The 19882-nt window shown below is 35.8% G+C and overlaps 1 protein-coding gene across 1 annotated transcript in view; it reads right to left on the reverse strand.

The window, feature by feature from the left end:
* Positions 1-120: 120 nt before the first annotated feature.
* The window catches only part of LOC139142096 (tRNA wybutosine-synthesizing protein 5-like), a 27176-nt gene continuing 7414 nt past the window's right edge, over positions 121-19882 (reverse strand). Inside the window, exons 5-10 of the mRNA XM_070711914.1 lie at positions 15415-15600; positions 6780-6849; positions 6159-6221; positions 5055-5135; positions 3539-3616; positions 121-2761 (exon numbers count right to left, since the gene is read on the reverse strand). Of these exons, the coding sequence (XP_070568015.1) occupies positions 2696-2761; positions 3539-3616; positions 5055-5135; positions 6159-6221; positions 6780-6849; positions 15415-15600 (544 nt within the window). The 3' untranslated portion in view covers positions 121-2695. The remainder of the gene's footprint in view (positions 2762-3538; positions 3617-5054; positions 5136-6158; positions 6222-6779; positions 6850-15414; positions 15601-19882) is intronic.

Consider the following 19882-nt stretch of genomic DNA (forward strand, 5'->3'; position numbering starts at 1 on the left):
CATGAAATTCTTAAAAACACTCACAATGTGTAGAATCAACCCCTGCAAAGCATGCATGCTCCTTCTGGAACCTGCTAGTTCTATTGAAAGGATAAAAAATTGACTTCATATATACATCTTGACTGTACAGTTCATTTTGTATTCATAAAAATAGACAAAGTGGTATACCTCTGCAATGGGATGGACCATAAGATCTTCGGAGGGGTGGTCAGAATTCCTGCAAGCAATTTCTTTTACAGCCACAAATGTAACACCTTACGCTGCATGGTGTGTAAACATTTTAAACAATTCCAGAGTTTTTTCTCTTACCTTCAGACGAAATTTTGCTTTGGAAAATCAGATTTGCTGCTAATTTTTGTTGTGATTTTTGCCCCTTCTCCACTTTTTTGACCACCCCCTCAAAAGATGTAGTGGTCAACCAAATATGAACCATCATTGAAAGGTTTGACCTGAGGTACGATGTACATCTCTGACGGAATGTAAATTATCAATTTTGCCAACAGCTGACTCAATATACCAGCCACTCATACATACAGGGTCCGAACTCTCTGAATCACTTTAAGTTCCAAGACTTTCAAGGACTGCTTGAGGCAATTTTCAAGGACCGTCTGAGGTCCAAAATACCATTTTCCAGATATCATTTTTACAATATCATTTCTATATATCATTTCACGTATCACTTTTATGACACCATGACTGATCATCTTGTCAGTTTTTGAAAAGTATGGGTGGATTATTAATTTTCAAGGACAAGAGAGACAAATTACCTAAGATTTACCGATATTTGAAATTCAAAATGGCCGCCATCACTGTGTTAACTCTATGAGGAAAAATAACATTTTTGATTTTTCTAAAAACTAAGCCACTAAAAACCTTTTTCACCAAGAGCTTTCAAATGAAAGAAGAGGATTCCAGAAGAGAATTGATAAAATTTGAAAGCCCGAATTTCTGTCCCCATGGCAGGTTCTACCTTAAATTGATAAATTTAAAAACATTCTAAGTTCACACTGAAAATTTGTTAAAAACATGAGTTGTCTTTCTATTATTGTGACAGCATACCATGTTTGTCAAAGTAAAGATATAATCACATTTCTATAATTGAATACAAATTGTAATATTTTCACTTGAAAGAGTGGAATCACTTTCCGGACACAAAACTACACAAATTCTTTAAAAACCTAAGATATGCATACTTTGAGAACAAAGTCAGAGAACTATTTGAAAGCTATGAAAATTATTACATCCAAAATGTTGAAATTCGAAAAAGACAATCTGACTTTAAAAATATGTAAAAAATGACACACTAATGTGTTTTATAAGAACAAATGAATAATGTGAAATTGATTGAGTTGATGAAGTATAAAAGTACTATACTGTGATATTGAGCTATACTGTGATAATGTTAACTTAAAAAATACAATATTTTAATTTTCACATCCTAAATACTATGGCACACTATGAGTTGCCGGTACGTGCGAATAACTTCTTAAAGATATGTTTAGTATTATACCACATTATGAAGTTCAAAGACAAAAAAACAATACATACAAACAAAAAAGATGTTTTCTTTCAGAAACTGATGATAAAATATTCTAGAAATCCCATTAGAACTGGAATTATCAGTTAGCTTTTCTGGTGATTAGTTAAAATTGATTCCCTACATAGTAACTGGCAAGAATATTTTGCATGAAAAGAATAAAAGTTACAGAAAATGACAAGGTGCAGTTGAGATATTCAAATGTAAAGATATTTGCTCACTTATCAGAATACAGGCTTCTTTCGTATTTCTAGTGGTTTGAGGGTGACCTACAGCTACTAAGTATTTGCCGTACTTTCTCTATGATTTAGCGGTAATATTTTTGTGACACGTTCTTCCAACTAATGATTGGTTGGATGTTGCAAGTTGTAGCTATAATATGCAAATTTTTAAGGCTGTCACAACACAAACACCCAATAGAAATTGGTGAAGGACGAGTTGGCATCAGAATTGGAATCATTTTCAAATCACAAAGCAAAGTTGTGATATTCAAGTTACCATCTGGTATCCTGCAACGGTAGATTTATATGATATGCTAGATTCAAATAACATCAGAAAAATGCACCAGATGACCAAAACGTGATATTCTACGATACACACAAATTACTGTGGCTCAAAATTCTCTGTTTTCAACAGAGCTGATTGTGCATTGTCTCACCCGCAGCGCTGTCACACACAGTAACTGATCCACATTCCAAACTGTGAGGGCGCTGTGACAAGGCTAATGGCACAACCACAGCCAAAATACGGTGACTTATCACATTTTCATCAAACCAACAAAAAATAGACTCATATGTTTCTATAATATATGAGCAAGGTATCTGTGTTTGTAACCAAAATAAACAAAAAATAATGCAAAGAATGAGTTTTTTTTGGTCAGTAAATATCCTATGAAGCAAAAATTGTGAATTTCAGCCGTCTAGCAGGAATGCGCCTAAGTGTTTATATCTTATCTCGGCAAGACTGGCAAACATCTACTATGGAAGTCCCCATTTCAATTCTCAAGTCTGTCCCAAATTGATAAACTGGTAAAAAGAAAGTTTATGAAAAAAAAAACAGCATCTTATTTCTACCCATCTTCCATTGCAAGGACCTTGGATGTTCAGCAGTCCGGCATTGTGGAATCAACAAACTTGTGTCCTGTTTGGACTGTTTCTGTTACAGCTCATCCTTGGCATCCTTTTGGCTCCGTCTCAGATTCTTCTGAGCAAGCTCTGTCATTTCCTGTACAAAGACACATACACAGAGGTGAGCGTGAAAAATGTAAGTAGCTGGTGAGGAAATTGTAATTATCACCTATAATGGTAGACTGAAAGATCCATCGCTTGAGGACGCTCCCTATGCGCCCCTCTGATAGAGCGCCCTCGAGCGACGGATCTTCCAGTTTACTATAATGGCTGCAACTGAAAGATAAGTAATTTATTTCCCAGTCAAACGAGAGGTATTTTGTACTCTGTATACTGGTCTTCTGTGCCTAGTGCTTGACAGTCAATGTGCATAGAAACTCATGATACAATTCGTATTTACTAGTGTAAACATTTCTACTGGTGAAAATTAAAAGGTACAGGGCTTTGTTGTCCTTTTGCTATTGTCCACCAAATATGGAAAATTGGAGTTATGCCAGCCTACTGAGATTGGACATGTTATGAGGTCAGAGGTCACCAGTAGAGATTGTCAAATTTGGTAGGAATGTGACACGATTGTTTGCAACATTTCTGACAAAATGACAAATATACTACGACTGAAAGCAACAGACGAGTTTCAGTTTCATTGATATTTAGCAAATATTGTGATTTTCAGCAATTCTTCTATGATGACAAGATTTGCTATATGAAATTCTTTTCCACATAACATTCTCTATCGCGACCAAAAAAGCCATATGGTCCCTCAACAGAAGGGTTAACTCTGGTCGTCATATTTCTTGGTCCCAGCCTGGATGACCAGCGTAGACAGGTTTGGCTGTATGTAAATGAAAAAACCTGGTGCCAAGACATAACTTACAGCTTGCTGTTCCTCCATGATGGCGCCAAACTCTTCAGCAATCAGGATGAGTTCACTCTCTTCACCTTTCATCTCAATCTATCCATAGAAACAAAAATGCATTGTTTCTGCCAGCTCTATATAAAGCAAATGCTGTAAGAATCGTTAGTCAACAATCATCATTAAGTGCCAATCTGTATTTAATCTAATTTAAGGACCAGTAACTGTAACCTTTGATGAATTCTTTTCACTGTTTTTAATTTTAATGTCAACTACAGTTTCTTGTTCTACTCCCAAAGCATGATGATGTACACAGTATTCAGCTTGACAACTCAGCCTATACATGTGTAAACTGCATTGTTAGTGTTGACAATTGAATTCCGGTCCAGACTAGAATTGAAATCTAAAAAAATACCGTCAATGACACTGGGCTAACAATTGGTTCGATGTGGCAGGCCAGAGTTAGTATACTCTACTAAGTTTACCCCTGGGAACATGCATAACAAGTTTCAAAGCATCAGGTGAGTGATTTCTGAGAAAATGATTTTTTTGACCAAAAAAATAGGGAAAATTGTCCCAAAAATACCAATATGAAAATTTTACCACAATTTGAACAACTCTTACAGAGGCCAACCCTAGGATCATGCATACAAAATTGGGGCCAAAAATGGGACGTGTGCTTTCAGAGAAACAGATTTTTTGACCAAAAACAGGAAAAATTGCCTCGAAAATACAACTATCAAAATTTCACCACAATTTGAACAAATCTAACTAAAGTCACCATAAAGAACCTGCATACCAAGTTTCAACCAAATCTGGCCTGTGGTTACAGAGTTTTAGCAATTTGCAGGATTTTCCCTTTTTTTACCTCATTTGCATATTTTTGACACTGACATGTTCATTTGAACAAATTCACATCTCCACCCCTGGGTGCACCTGTACATCATCAACTAAGATTGTAGGTGCCGTGGTTTAGGAGTTTTGATGTGAACGAACATACATCCACACATACATACAACCTACATACGCCAACCTACCATATAAGCTCTCTTGGTATACGGTACATATACCAAATGTGAGCTAAAAATAACAGTGCATATTAATAGAGTTTTGACTGTATTGTTGATGTAGTGTTAATCTCACCATACTGGTTTACTCATAGCACATTTTCTTAGCATCATTGAAAATCTGGCCATAATGGGACAGAGCATTAGTACTGAACAAGACTGGTTATCATTAGTGCGGAAAAAATGTACACAGATATCAGGTACATGGCTGGCGTAAATTGTATATTTGGTAGATTTCAAGACAAGTACTGGGTTCAGGGGACATATTGGAACATGGATATGTCTACACTTGCTTTTTTGTGCACACATATTTCTGTATAGAAAAGTAAGGGTAATTTTGCATCATAAGGATGGTCAAGTGATGGCATTCTAACATACAAATCAAAATCACAGGAATCACTCATCACATGGAAAGTACACTATATCAAGTGAAAAAATTAGACAAAAAAATAATTGGGAAAATTACATACCTCGTTTTCTCTCTCACTAACAATGTGAAGGTCTTCTTTGGACAGCATGGCATCTTTGTCCATATCCAGAAGTCCAAATAACTGTTTTTAAGATAAGAAAAATCAAAATACTTGTTTTAAATGGTACCTCAAAGATGGACCTATTTCATATTTATTACTCTGTGACTGTTGAATTGAGTATACGCCATGCTCACACTTGACCAGTAAAAAACTTCTCACAATTTTGTACCAGTTTTATCCTATGGTGAAGAAACACTGGGTGTACTTATTTTCCTCAGAAGAATAAAGTGATACATAATAATGTGGTGCACTTTACAGTTGAAACAAGATAACATTCTTTGCCGTAATTATTCAGTGCAAAAGACATATGTCAGTGTCCTATTGAGGCCAATTGGTGCATGACCGACTTCCTTTGACCCACGAAAATCTGGACAATACAAATATTGGTAGAGGGTCAACTCAAAGACATGTACAGAAATTCCTATTGAAGCTGATTTTAAATAATGAGTTCAGGGTTGTCATTGCGGGCATAAATCTTATCTGCTGTATTTCATAACTCTGAAGCAAAGATTTAAGGTAGTTTGTGCCGCGAAAAGACTTAAACTTTTGCTCAAACTTTCCTAAAGCAAACTTCCAACCACTCTAGTTCAGAAATCATGAATAAAAATAGGGGTTCACTGTGCAATTTTGGTACTAGAGAAACACATTAGCTGATTTACCAAATTTTAAAAAATTCAAAATGGCCGCCATACCTGTGTCAATTCTACGGGGAAAATAAAATTCCTTTTTCACAAAACTAAGCATGTGAAAACTTTATTTACTCCATAAGCTGCACAATGAACCCCCAAAAGTGGTTAGCAAAAAGAGTTTTAAAAGTTTGAGTTTTTACATTTGCATAAATTTACTATAATCTGGCTTTTATAGGGGAGTTCTTGTTTTATTTACAGCACTCAGCATACTTCATGATACCATTGAAGGACAAAGAACCTAGAAGGAATCTCTATGCAACACAAAAAAGCTAGAAAATGCACAAGGTGACATCTTCTCATAGCTTTCAACACATTGATTTTGAATGTGATCTTAAAAAAACAAAGTAAATGTTACCTCTCTTGCTAGCTGGCTGCATTCATCAGTCCAATATTCAATCAGTGTTAGCAAATCTGAGTCCTGGAAAAGACAAGTTAGAGTGTTTTGGTGATACAGACACTGTCACAGCCCCTAAGGCAATAGCTGAAGTATTAAATATTTCTACTTTATTTCAAACTTCTCGTCCGAGATACATGAAGGTCACTTTCACTGACCCATTTGCCGCCATTGTTTCAACCAACCTTATTGTCATCAATGAGGATTGTGGACCTGTTCACAATGAATGGAGTGGCTTGGTTAACCCTTTGAGCACCAAAGTCAATTCTTGTTGCCTTTATAAAATGTACCCCATTCAAATTTTTTCAGATTTTTGCCAAAATTTTGATGAAAAACTGTAGCAAATGAAATGTGATATCCGTTTGGTCCAAAATTATCAAAAAATTACAAGAAAATTCAAAAAAATTGGTAAAATGTTACACTAAAATTTTGGTGGGAAAAATAACAGCACGCATAGGGTCAATATTGCAATCAAGTGTGATATGAAGTGTAGGATGATATGGGTTGTTCATACATTGGTATTTGCATATGATGAGTCTCTGATGAACCATGGTCACTTTACGACAGTGAGTTTCGTTTTACCTTTTGTAACCATTTCTCGAATTCTTCAAATGTGATACTTCGTTCTGCCACACAGCCTCCCAATAGCTTACTGCAATATTGAGAAAGCAACAAATATCAATTAAAACACTTCACAGCAAACATTTATCACAGTAAAAATTTTTCTAACCACTCTCAACAACATTTGCTTGCAGAATATTTCTCTGATGTAAAACATGTCAATGGAATTTAAGAATCGCTCCAGAGAATCATCCACAGACATTTATTTTGCAACTACTACACACCGCACATATTCGTTCGTTAATCTTTTCCTGGTTCTTAATACTCTTTCTTTAAAGTTGTTTCTATAAAGTGAAGACATTATTGTTTTTGCCACATATATTACTGTAAAAGCCCTATCAATTCCACCAGAAAAAATAATTACGATTTTAAAATAGTTGAATTATTAGAAAATTAATAAAGCTAAAATGATTCTTGCAGTAGAATTATTAGGGATTTCAACTTTTTTTGACAGTTCATAAGTGATATGCTTACCATCTTGGATAATTGAAACATATAAAGGTGACTTTCCTGAATTTCCGACTTTAATAGACATTCTTTAATAGACATTTTATGCTGTACACTGTATTGTTCTGCGTATTTTATCGAAAATAAAATGTTCAAAGCAGCTTGTCATGATCGGTAGGTCAAATTATTGGAGATTGAGAAAGTCCCGATTTCAATCACTGGTCGACTTATGATGAGGGTAAAATAAAATTATGTTTTGAGAAAAATATAGGGTGGTCAAATTAACCAAGTGGTTAAATTAATTTTACAGTACGTCTGTTTGACAAATTTTGAAATACAATGCTATCATTTTATATTCATATCAAAGCATCAGGTCAAAAGAATGGCACTGTTCACGGTTACAGATTTGTTAGGTACACGTGTATGACATTGGTTACTGCTGCGTGAAATGAGGGCGAATTTTGTCACTGTTACATGTGTGGCTGTTGTTAAAGTTTGTAGTCTGAGCCGTAAATGTCTTTTAGTACTCAATGCTTACATTAGCAGTCGCCTACACAGTGGTATTTGTGCCATTCTTGCATTGTAATTTTCAAAGATGTGATGTTAAACTGCGGACAAAACTTTATTTTTGCATATTAATAACAGAATAATGATGTCAATTGCAAACAGCCCTATTGAATCCATTAAATAATGTTATCTAAGATTTTTGCATGTCAAACAATGCAAAAATGATAATGCATGGTGTAATTGCAACTATGAAACGCTGTGTCTATTTTATACTATTTCCTTACACCTGTGAAGAGACATCTTTATTGTTTTATTCTTGATATTTGTCATGTTACCTGAACAAAAAACACAGGTTTCTAACAAGTCAATGGGAGAGGATTAATAATCACTAATTGTATTGTTTCTTTACCACATAGTAAATCATAGACCCTCCAAAATTTTGGAGGGTCTATGAGTATTAATTTGTTGTGAAATTAGAACCAAAATTGTCTTCTTCTACCATATTTTAGACATGGTCCTTTTCAATGCCAACTGCAATATTTAACCTTGCACCTATGAGAGGAAACAGCAAACTTGAGACAAAAAGCATGGTTTCAAGGTGCACCCTCAGAATATGATATTTTGTGACCACTTCCAACATTGTGGCAACACATTCCAAAGGTTCTTGCGGTTTTGATTACCGTACTACTGTTCTAGGGAGTCAAAAAATGGCAAGGCATGCGCAACTTAACTGTGCCATACTTGTAGCAGACAATATTCCTGTTTTCATTGGGTCCAAACTCTGTAGCTCAGTTTTCAAGAGTGTAAGTTGATGAATGTTTGATCAGTATTGCGGAACAAATATTCCAAGAACAATTTTTTCATTAACTTCAGCCTTTGACATGGAAAACAACTGCCAGGACTCCAGACTCTGCTGTTATTCTCCAGAGAAGGAAATAATAAAAATATGAGAGTTGGAAAGAATATTTATGACATGAGATTTCTCCTTGGAAATATTCATTTTCCTTTTTGATTAATGAAACGTATAGCTACTGGGATTTGGTCAGTATTTGACAATCTGATCAGGGCAGTACACACTTCAATTTTATTGAATATGTTAAACTGTTATTCAAATTTTGTTGACGGAAAATTTCAACCATTCTCTCTCAAATTCAAACACAAAAATCAAGGGTCACCGTTCAAATTTGGTACTTAAAAATCATTTAACGACCTAAAATTTACCTATGTATTTGAAATTCAAAATGGCTGCTATTCCTTATATTAACTCTATGGGGAAAATTCAAATTTTGATTTTCATAAAAAGAAGACGGTGAAAACTGCATTTACGCTGCGGGCTTCAGAATAAGTTCACACAAGCAACATACCAGTAAAGTATTGTAAAAATTTAAGCGTCTAAATATCTGTGCATGAGGCAGAATCTACTTTTAAGGTAATGTCACGTTTGAAAGTTGAACGATTTAAAATTTTGCCCAAAACTTACTGCAAGATAATTTTAATCAATTCCCTTTCAAAATCAGGAATAAAAATCAGGGGTCACCATTAAAAACTTGGTATTAGGGAAACAAACAACCAAATATTTCAGAATGCTTGGAATTCAAAATGGCCGCCATCTCTGTGTTAACTCTATGGGAAAAAATTAATTTTCAATTTTCAAAAAATAGGCTAGTTGTAAGCCCTGTCAAGTGGTAGACCAAAAACATGTCGTAAAAGTTTGAGAGTCAGAATATCTGTCCCTGAGGTGCGTTTTACCATAAGTACTGGTATAGTTACGTATGACTGATGTTTTCATGCCTTGTGCATTCTGAGTCACGGAGTGTCTGATGTACAAACTAGTATACAAATCCAATAAAAGCTTATTCCAAACAACTGATTAGTAACTTCATGTGATTGAATGTGGATCTATGTATATTGTGATTGATAATCATACAAATGAGATATAATTTGTGTTGGGCTATTGTGTGACCACCCCATAATTTAAAAAATACCACTCCATATATAAGCTAATAATAAGCATGCATCATATTGCGAAATTTCAACAGAAGTGTCAGTTCATCAATTATGAACAAATTAGACATTATTGAGTTGCTTGTACATTTAGACACTCTTTCTGTGAACTGGGTAGAACATGAACAGTCTAGACGCGGTAAAATGGCAAAGGCTAATTTAAATTAGTGTGTTCATAATCAACTTTGAAGGCCAACTTGCATCATGATTTAACTCAAAATAATCTAAATGAAGGTGTTCCTAATCGACAGTGAAGGCCAATGTTCATCATGGGAATTAATGTGGTAATGAAGGGATTATGTGTTGAAAACATCATTCCTACATACTTCATTTGCAATTAGATCGGAGATGCTTTGAAACTATCAACAAATCCACATTTACGACTGTCAAACAGCCAAATCAAGTTGTTCTACTACCGTAAAAACCCTATACACTCGACCAGAAAAAAATAATTATGATTTTATATAGTTGAATTATTAGAAAATTAACAAAGCTAAAATAATTCTAGTGGTAGAATTATTAGGGATTTCAACTTTTTTTGACAGTTCATAGGTGAAATGCTCACCACCTTGGATTATTGAAACATATAAAGGTGACTTTCCTGAAATCCTAACTTAGACAATCTGCAGCATGCTAATCCGCAGCAGGCTCGGAAGGGAGTATTTTTGTATTATTAAATTATAACGGTAAGATTCAGCCATCAAATTGGATATCAGCTTCCGAGACGCTGCACATTAGTCCACAATCTGTGCTGTACATTGTATTGTTCCGTGTATTTTATCGAAAATAAAATGTTCAAAACAGCTTGTCATGATTAGTTGGTCGAATTATTAGAGTTTGACCATCAATTTCCATTGATGGTCAAACTGTCAAAGGTAAAATAAAACTGCATTTTGAGAAAAAAATTCAGGTGGTTGCATGAATAGAGTGATCAAATAAAAAGGTTTTCACAGTACTTTATTATAATTGGCAACGGTACATTCAGACCAATACACTGAACAAATTTCTCATTTTGAGAAAATGACGTTCTTTTCCCTCCATTTCCCCTAACACACCATAAATCCTTGAAAGTAAAAATTAAGGAGACAGGAGAGAGTTGATGATTCCCTAGCGATGAACCTCATTTCCGATTTCTAATTAACATTCATCAATTAGTTAACCTTTACATATTCATAATAGAGATATACGATCATAAAACTGCTACACAATAATCAGGAGAGTGGTTCAGTGTGTGTTTTGGAAAATTTAATGGCCCTTTTACAGGCTTACTGGCTCCAAACCTTTTGTTATGGTTGTCTTGAGAATTTTTGCTGTTTCTTTGGAAATTTCCGCAGAACGTTAATACGACTGTTATCCTGTTTTTCAGCGTAGTCTGTAGCTGTATCTGTATATAAGTTGCTTTGTTTTGGCACATACTTAAATTAATTTTACATGTACATCTAAACAATGGCAAGCAATACGCTTTGCTTCACTGAGCAGGATACACTACACATAAAAGGCTCTGATAAGGAAAATTTGGAAACTACCAACAAAGCTTATCACCAAAATTTTGATGACATCATCAAACTTTCTGCTGTCACATCACTGTACTGGGTATAGATCATAAAGAATTCCGTCGCACATTCCTTGATTAATGACATTCCATTTTTGAATGGGTCCATGGATGGACATCATTATTTCCAACCTGAATCAATCCGGAGATCATTCCTATTCATTCAGGAACACATTTCCTGTGTGTACGCCAACCTGTCTGAGTCTATTGAGAAAATTCATCGCAATGCTTCAATTCATTATTCATAACGTGTTCATAATTAATATTTTCACTGAACATACATTTTTCCATACCTCAAACACGCTTGTCCGTGTTTTTTTCCACTTCGCATAAATTAATCCCCATAAATTTGCCATTTTAACTAGTAAAGAAAGTTTATATGAACAACTAATATGCCGGCCTACATGCAGTTATTAAACATTTTCTGTAAATACTCATAAATGTCAAAGTTATACTTTAATCTTTAATGTCTAAAAATTTTAACATATAATGAAATGTAATTAGTTTTATGGCCATGTAATATATTATACATGTTTTGTGACTGTCAAACTGTCCCACCTGGTATTTGAACACATAAAAAAATTCCATTTGTCATTCTAGATTTCATTTAAGTAGTTCCGATGTTGGTAGCACTACTAATGTAATGTTTGAGAGTTCTTGGTAATTTGACAGTTTTTAAAAGGTCAGCGTTTAATGATGAATAAAGGAAAATACATACTATATTGGGCCACTGGCAAATGATGTCACAATCTTATCATTGATATGCAAAGATGAATACATAATTTTATTACAACGAGTCCTGAATTGGTGTGACACTGGTACTTCCCTACAGTAATAGTCATGTATATTATTGCCTGCATATTATATATTATAGCCAAAACATGGACTATGTGCCCAAGGGTAGGTGATCATTTGCCCGACGTAAGGAGGGCAAATGGTTTCCTGCCCCGAGGGTACATAGTCCCTTGTTTGGGCTATAATGTTTTTATTACATGCCTCTCTTACACAATTTTCTCTCAGAATATTTAGGTTTATTGGTAAATGATAATCAAATGCTTTATTTCCATCTTAAAAAAATGGAATGATTTTTCCTCATCGAATGGCATTATGATATATTCAAACTACTGTTATGCGGTTAATCAATTTTTTTCTGCAACATTTTCCAAAGCCCGGATTTCCTATACAAAACATGAAATTTCAAGATTTTTACATCAAAGTTGTCAAGTTGAAAATAGTTCCGGTTCACTTTCAGTCCAATGATGACTATGCGGCCCGCGACGTCATCAACAAGTTACCATTGATTCCTATGGAGCGCGTGACGTTGGATATACGAGGCATGTAATAAATCAGTTTTGGAGCCAAGAGCATGTAGCAATTGGTCGAATGGATGCTAAATGGTCACACCAAGATGTTCAAAGTCATGATGATGCTATTTGTACACTGGTGTAGAAAGTCCACACTGTTGCAGGGGTTTCATTAAGAGCCAGCAGCCGGCGAAATTGACGGTTACTCTCACGATTTCGCCGGCTACTTTTTCGGAAATTTGAACTCTTTCATAGCTAAAATATTGTTTACCTTCTGAAATGATACGCACAGGTTTCACAAGCTGTGTAATCAAACTTTTCAACGGCTTTTATGTGAAACAAAATTTAGACGAGCGACTACTACGATAGCCTTGTACTACGATGGAGCATGGTCTTGCGTATACTGCCTCAATAAAAATCGGAATTGCAACGGACGATTCTATTGGCTACCTGAATTGCTGATTCCTTTGTGGTGACTTTTTATATACGCCAATGAAAACGGGCATACTACACCTGTCGGCTGTCGTTAGCTCGACTCAAAATGGTCGATGAACAAATGAAGACGGAAGCGATCGCAAGGTCAGGCTTCGCTGTACGATCCTCGGTTTGAAGTGGACCAAGAAACAAGAGAAGGATAATTATGTGGATTTAAACTGTTTTCGAAGGCAATGACCTGATTTTTTTCTCACGAAAAAACTTCCCGATTACAGTTCGAATTTTAGTAAGCCGACGTGCGTTGCACTGCGGTAGACTTAGAAATGTGAAGGTATATAACCAGCTGGACGTATGATATGTACTGCTTTTCGGTCTATCGAAGCCAATAAGAATGTCGCCCAGAGTGGTTAATATACGATCAAACCTCTAAATTCACTTCAAAAACGGTCGTCAGGTTAAATCCAAATGTGAGTTTCTGAACGTACAAATTTTCATATCCTATATCAAGGTTCTTGCTTAGCATACCCATAGGCCTATAGTCAAATAACCTTGAGGGTCTTTGTTTCTATTTGCGAAATATGGTAATGATTGTCAGTTTTTATCATTATTGTTATATAAATTATCCTTTTTACCTCCCCAGTGGTATAAAAGTTCTTCATCTGCAGATTTTCATACCAAACATCATGGTTCTTAATTTTAAGCATAACATTATACATTAAAGGGACATTAGCTGTATCTTTTGACTAATTTTTCACTACTCTGTTTCAATGTATCAACTACAGAATTTACTATAATCCGACCATCATGCCTAATGCCCGGTGTCCTTCTTGCCAACACAGCCTGTATACGTGAGATGACCATTGTTATTGTTGATAAATGTATTCTAGTCCGGACCTGAATACAAAATTTGAACAATAACAATGCAGATTATACTCATATAGGGTATAATTATGAGCTAAATATTAGGAATTTCTCCATGGTTCAGAGATTCAAACCAGAAACTGCAGATGATACACAGAACAAACAAAATTTTAAAAATGACCAAAGTTACAGTTAAGTTTCTCATTTACTGTGCTTAAAATGTGTTTCATCCAGGATGGCATCAACAAGGGGGATTTTCCCCCTTTACCAGAAAATTTCGGGGGCATTTCACCAGTTCATGTGTTCTACTTGTACCTCTAAGGTGTGACTGGCACCATTTCATGTAAGGGGGAGTGGTCCCCTTGACAAATTCATTGGGGTTGCCAACATTTCAACAGAGGGGGAATCCCCTATCCACCCCGTCTAGATGTAACACTGTATAATATCATCTACATATCAAATTTATATCATTAATAATAGTGAATTATTATAGTTTACCTCCTAAAAGCATAGAGGCTCTAAAGACTTGTTTTCTTGTTCAAAATATCGTCAACATTACCACGTTTTATCATTTTTAATTATGAATTATCATCTTTAGGCCTAATCTCCCTGGAAAATGGCTTTTATGATATGAACACAAATTGCCCTGGAACACTGCTGACAATTCTCCTGAAAATACTAGAAATTCAAGTGACTGCGAGCTGTAAAAGTGAATTTTAGCTCATTTTTCAGGCTTCCGGCCTTCGGCTGGGAGGGGGAACACCCCCGGACCCTCTCCCAACGACAACCGCTTTGTGGTCATGGCAGCTGCAAGCTGCCTACTTTTCCATTCTGGCCCCCTACTTCAAAACTTAATGAAACCCCTGCTGTTAGATATTCTGAGAAAACAGAAATATATTCCCTTGGACAATCTTGTCATACTGATTGATAAGCCGAAGGAATTCAATGAAATATGCAGGCCGTTTTGAAGTAGTATGCTGCCTGCCATGACTGATGAAGAAACGAAAACACAATAATGACTGCAGCCAACTCGCAACTTGACAAGTTTTAACAACAGTTTACAAAGAGGATGTCGTCATGGACTCTGCGGCTACTACACCCTCTTGGCCAATGATGCCCAGGGTTTTACCTGACGTCGCCTGGAAGACAATATCAGTATATACAGAGAGCATCACGTCTCACGATGCATGATGCAAAATTGCATGATGCAAATACTGCATTTTCTCCAAAGTAGTGTCAAAAAAGGTAGTACTAGCCATTGGTTTTATTTGACTGGGTGACCTAGGGGTAAGGGTCGTACAAGGTTCATGAGATGTAGCTTTTTGATTCAAAGCTCTGACTGGATGTCCATATCAGGGCATGTCATAAAATTCAGAAATCTCTCAAACATAAATACTGAGGATAAATCTGAACTCATGAACATACAGTTCACGAGTCTGGCTGTTTAAACATAGAACGATAAGGTAGCACAGCAAGCAATCCTAACCTGACCAGTGAATTTTCATCAGCATATAGTTCGCTTTCTTTTACCCGGTCAACTTCAAATACAACGTCAGCGATGGATTCCGGCTGAGGGTTGCCGCAGTTGTCCTGGGTCGGTATCAGCTTTGGGTTGTGGTTCCACCAGATGTTGACCGCAATGTTCCCATCGAATGAGTTCACTTGATGAAACCTGATGAACATGGAGCAAAGGAGGTAATCACAACCAAAATACATAAGTTTATATCTTTCACCTATTTATCTCAGTATCTAGAGCAAACATGAAGAAAATAATGTTAAAAATAGCGCTGATTGCAAATGACGTCACTGTTCTTCATTAATATGCATAAAAATAAACATTTCTCCTCATTTCCGCATAAACGACGAAAATAAAACCTGCGAGTGTTAGAATGGCTATTCAGCGTCACACTTATTCGTATGAATTGATGACTGATTCGTATGAATTGATGAATGAGCTGCAACAGCAGCCGCGCATACAACAACAAAATTTGTCCGAATTTCAGCATATTTGTCCGAAAGTCGCGCGTGTGCAGCTATATTTAGTAACAAATCCGAAATCACGATCAACGCTATTGAAAGAGATCAAAACTACGATGAGAGATAACCACAGCATTGAAGCAAAGGAGCTACAGTATAGAGAAAAAAATATTAAACCTTTGAGTGTTGTAATTTCTCCCACAAAAATTTTAGTGCAACAATCTACAAATTTTTATGAACTTTTCTGTAATTTGTTTGGTAATTTTGGACCAAATGGATGCCATATGTTTTATCAAAATTCTAGCAAAACTCTGAAAAAATTTGACTGAGGTATATTTTGTAAAGGTGACAAAAATTGTGGCGCTCAAAGAGTTACAGAAGAATGCACCTCAGGCACAGATATTGAGATTCTCAAATCTCAATATACTTTGCTGGTATGCTACTTGTGAAAACTAATTTCCATGATTTTGAAATTTCTGGTGTAAATAAAGTTGTCACCTTCTTGTTGTGTGAAAACAAGAAAATCAAATTTTTCACCATAGAGTTAACATTGGAATAGCCGTAATTTTGAATTACTAATACCGCATTAGTAAAGTTTGATGTACTTTGCTTGTTCAGTACCAAAATTTGCACAGTAACTCCTGATCTCCATTCTTGACTTATGAAGAGAATGGATTAAAAATTTCCTTGAGGAAAGTTGAATAAACCTTTAAATCTTTCACTTTTGAGTTCCATACCATCTGAAAATAAAATATACTTTGCACTGCATATTTTAAGGCAAGGGACAGTATCTCAAATGGTATTTGAAAAACAGCATGCAGCTTGCCTTGGAAATTTCATCAACTTTTTTGTTCATAATTACCCCCATGGTTCATTTCTACATGTCTATTCCAGGCAAAAAACAAAAGAACAAAAAGACCAAAATAAATAAAAAACTTGCGTACAGTACACACAACTTTTTGTCAGGCCTTATTCACACAACACAAAAAGATGAAGTGGAAATTGTGGAAAATCTTTGTTCGATTTTGTGGATGACACTGCACGATCATCCCTCATGGAACATGGCTTTACCTATCTAAGCAAGAACGTGAACACCTCTACATTCTTGCATGCGACAACTGTAGCTTTTTTCAGTATTTGTATTCATGTTAGAATACAAACATTTCCTAAACTTAACAAATGCTACAGTTCTTGTCGAAACACACACAGGTAAAAAGTATTATCACTTTGGCATTTGATTTCAAATTACTCATATCTATGGGTTGGTTTTGCATAAATATTTAATCATTTCAGGTGAAAGGACACAGAGATTATTCTGTAAACGTGAGAATAAATCGATGGCATCAAAGTTTATCTATGTTTCTTCATGCATATTACAAAAAAGCCAAAATGATGAAATATTGGGCTCTTCAAATTTGCAAAATATGCCTTTTGTAATATCACCGGCAAAGACTGATAAGCAGACAGAACAATCCCTGTGAGTTTTGATAACCGCCCCTTCAAAAAGCGATAACGCCACTTCAATTAACCCTTTCACCACCATGGTTTGTCCAAAATCCATTGTTTTCTATGGTAAAGTTGGACCTGTACACAGGGAACTGGGGGTGAAAGGGTTAAATTAACTCGTTTGTGTAATTGATTTACCCATTCAGCCGTTACCGACAAAACCTGCCCGTATGCACCTGTTATCAACGCGGCCAGCCAGTCTGCTGAATAAAATATTGGATATTAATTTTCCGGCTGGATTCTTTCAACAGAAGTGTGCACAATGATTTAATTATTGAAATGGCTCGTTAAAAAGAATTGCTGAGAACTGTTGATGGAGTGACTTGGCGTGACGTCATGACAAAAAATTATGAATAATTACGAGATGATTCACTCGTGGAAAGTCATAATAACTGAACAACTTTTAAAACAGATATTGGTAAGTTAAGACAGTGTTCAGTGTGATGGAAATTTTATAAATTAGTAAAGATGCGCTTGAAAAAATTACTAGATTTCAGAGGGGTAATCTCCCGAGTAAGACGTATTCAAAAACAGCGATAACATAACTCATGTTGAAAAATATGTATTTATAGATCATCATTGCTTTTCCTCATTTCAAAATTAATATATTTTATTCATTTGCCTATCTCCCAAAGGGTTGCAGTTCATACCTGACAAGTTAAATTAGGAGGGAAACAGCATCTCAAAGTAAGGATATATATTTTTACTGATAGTTTGCTCACAGAAACTTTACAATATTCTCCATCATAATCAGGAATGACGATATAAAGAGTTCGGTGTGCGACTTGTTGAATTACCAGAAGCAAATTAACTCATAATATTAGAAATTCAAAATGGCTGACATTCCTTGTGTTACCACCATAGAAAAGACAGAAACATTACATTTTCAAAGAACACAGATGATGAAAAACGTAATTTTCTCCAGGTTTGAAAGCGAATCTGACCACGCTATAGTATACATCAGCATAGAATTGAAAGATTTTCAAAATCTAATAATCTTCCTTGAGGTGTAGTCTGCATTCAGAGTAACCTGACAGTGAGAGATGTCATGGTTCACATAATGTTCGACAACTTTGATCTGATAATATCAAATTGATGTCTACTCCATTTGCATTCTAAACATAAGTGTCTTGTGTTTTGACATAAACAATTTTCTTTTAGAGTCAAACTTCAAAACATTTTTAGAGGTATCATGAGCATACATAGGTGTTCCACTCAACTAACCCTGCCTTGATGTTTCAAATACACTGTCAAACTGAATCTGCAGGTTTAAGGGGGAGACCCACATTCGCAGACACTTTTCTTTAACCTGATTTTTCACCATTAAAATGAATCTTTAACCCAACATGTAGTATATGTTTGGGTAGGTCTACAGTTGAAGATTATAAAAATTGTGAGAATATTTCAAAACCTGTTTGCGTGTGTTTGTTTGCTCAAAAATGTGTGTTTTTGAGTTTTTTCACTTAAAAAAGTGTAAGTACGAGAGGGTGATGGCCATTGGTAAGCCGTTTACTGCAATCGATAGCAGGGTAAGGTGTGTAAAGAACCGTGTCTTGGATTTTTGATACTCCAGTTTGTTTGCACAATTTGCCTTGAAAGTGAGAAGTGGTGGATTCTGAATAAATTAACGGCTTTTGTCCACGTTTGTCACGATATCTTTTGTTTTCGGAACATTATCGGAATTCTGAGACACGGCTTTGTAGAAACAGTCACTAACTACAACCTGTGCAAAGATAAGGCTAATCCGTCAACGCGGCGCCAAGTTACACTCTCCAGAAATTGCCATACATTGCCAAAAACGGAACGGAGTATATCGCAGAAATTTGTATGCGACCCTTGGAGTCGCACAAAGTAAGCTAAAATTCCGATTCGCTCACATTTTCGATGGAAATTCCCAGCCCATAATGACGTATAGGACTTTTTACACAATTGTCTGATTTGTGGTATGAAAGAAATGATGCATGGCGGGAAAATTGGAAGAAAATGAACACTGAACCGGCCAGTTTGCGGCGTAAGCGTTAGGCTTTATTTACACAACTGTTATCCCGAGCTAAATATGGAGATAATCTTCTTGCTAAATACAAATTAGCGTATTAACTATGCACTGTAGTGTACCAGTTAAAATTTGATTATCAAGCGAAGAAATGGCTGGCTGCATATATACTTCGTAAAATTATGTGATTTTGCATGCCAAGTCCGTTGACATTGTGTTTTCCTCTCTTTTGGTTGCCCAATCGTCACCGCGTTTTCAGCTTCCTGCCTGGAGAGAGACACGTGACAATGAATTTACAATGTGGTACATACCGACACAGTCCCTCCTGGATAGAGAGACTGTGATACCGACAAAGACGAATTCATTCAGACGCCGTGTTACGTACGTTAGCTTTTACGTTCCGTACTGCATATTGAAGTACGACCACAGTCCGCCTTGAACATGGCATGGAGCTAAAAACGGACAGCTACATGAACGC

The sequence above is a fragment of the Ptychodera flava genome, chromosome 10 (assembly GCF_041260155.1).
Source record: "Ptychodera flava strain L36383 chromosome 10, AS_Pfla_20210202, whole genome shotgun sequence".
Classification (NCBI taxonomy): domain Eukaryota; kingdom Metazoa; phylum Hemichordata; class Enteropneusta; family Ptychoderidae; genus Ptychodera; species Ptychodera flava.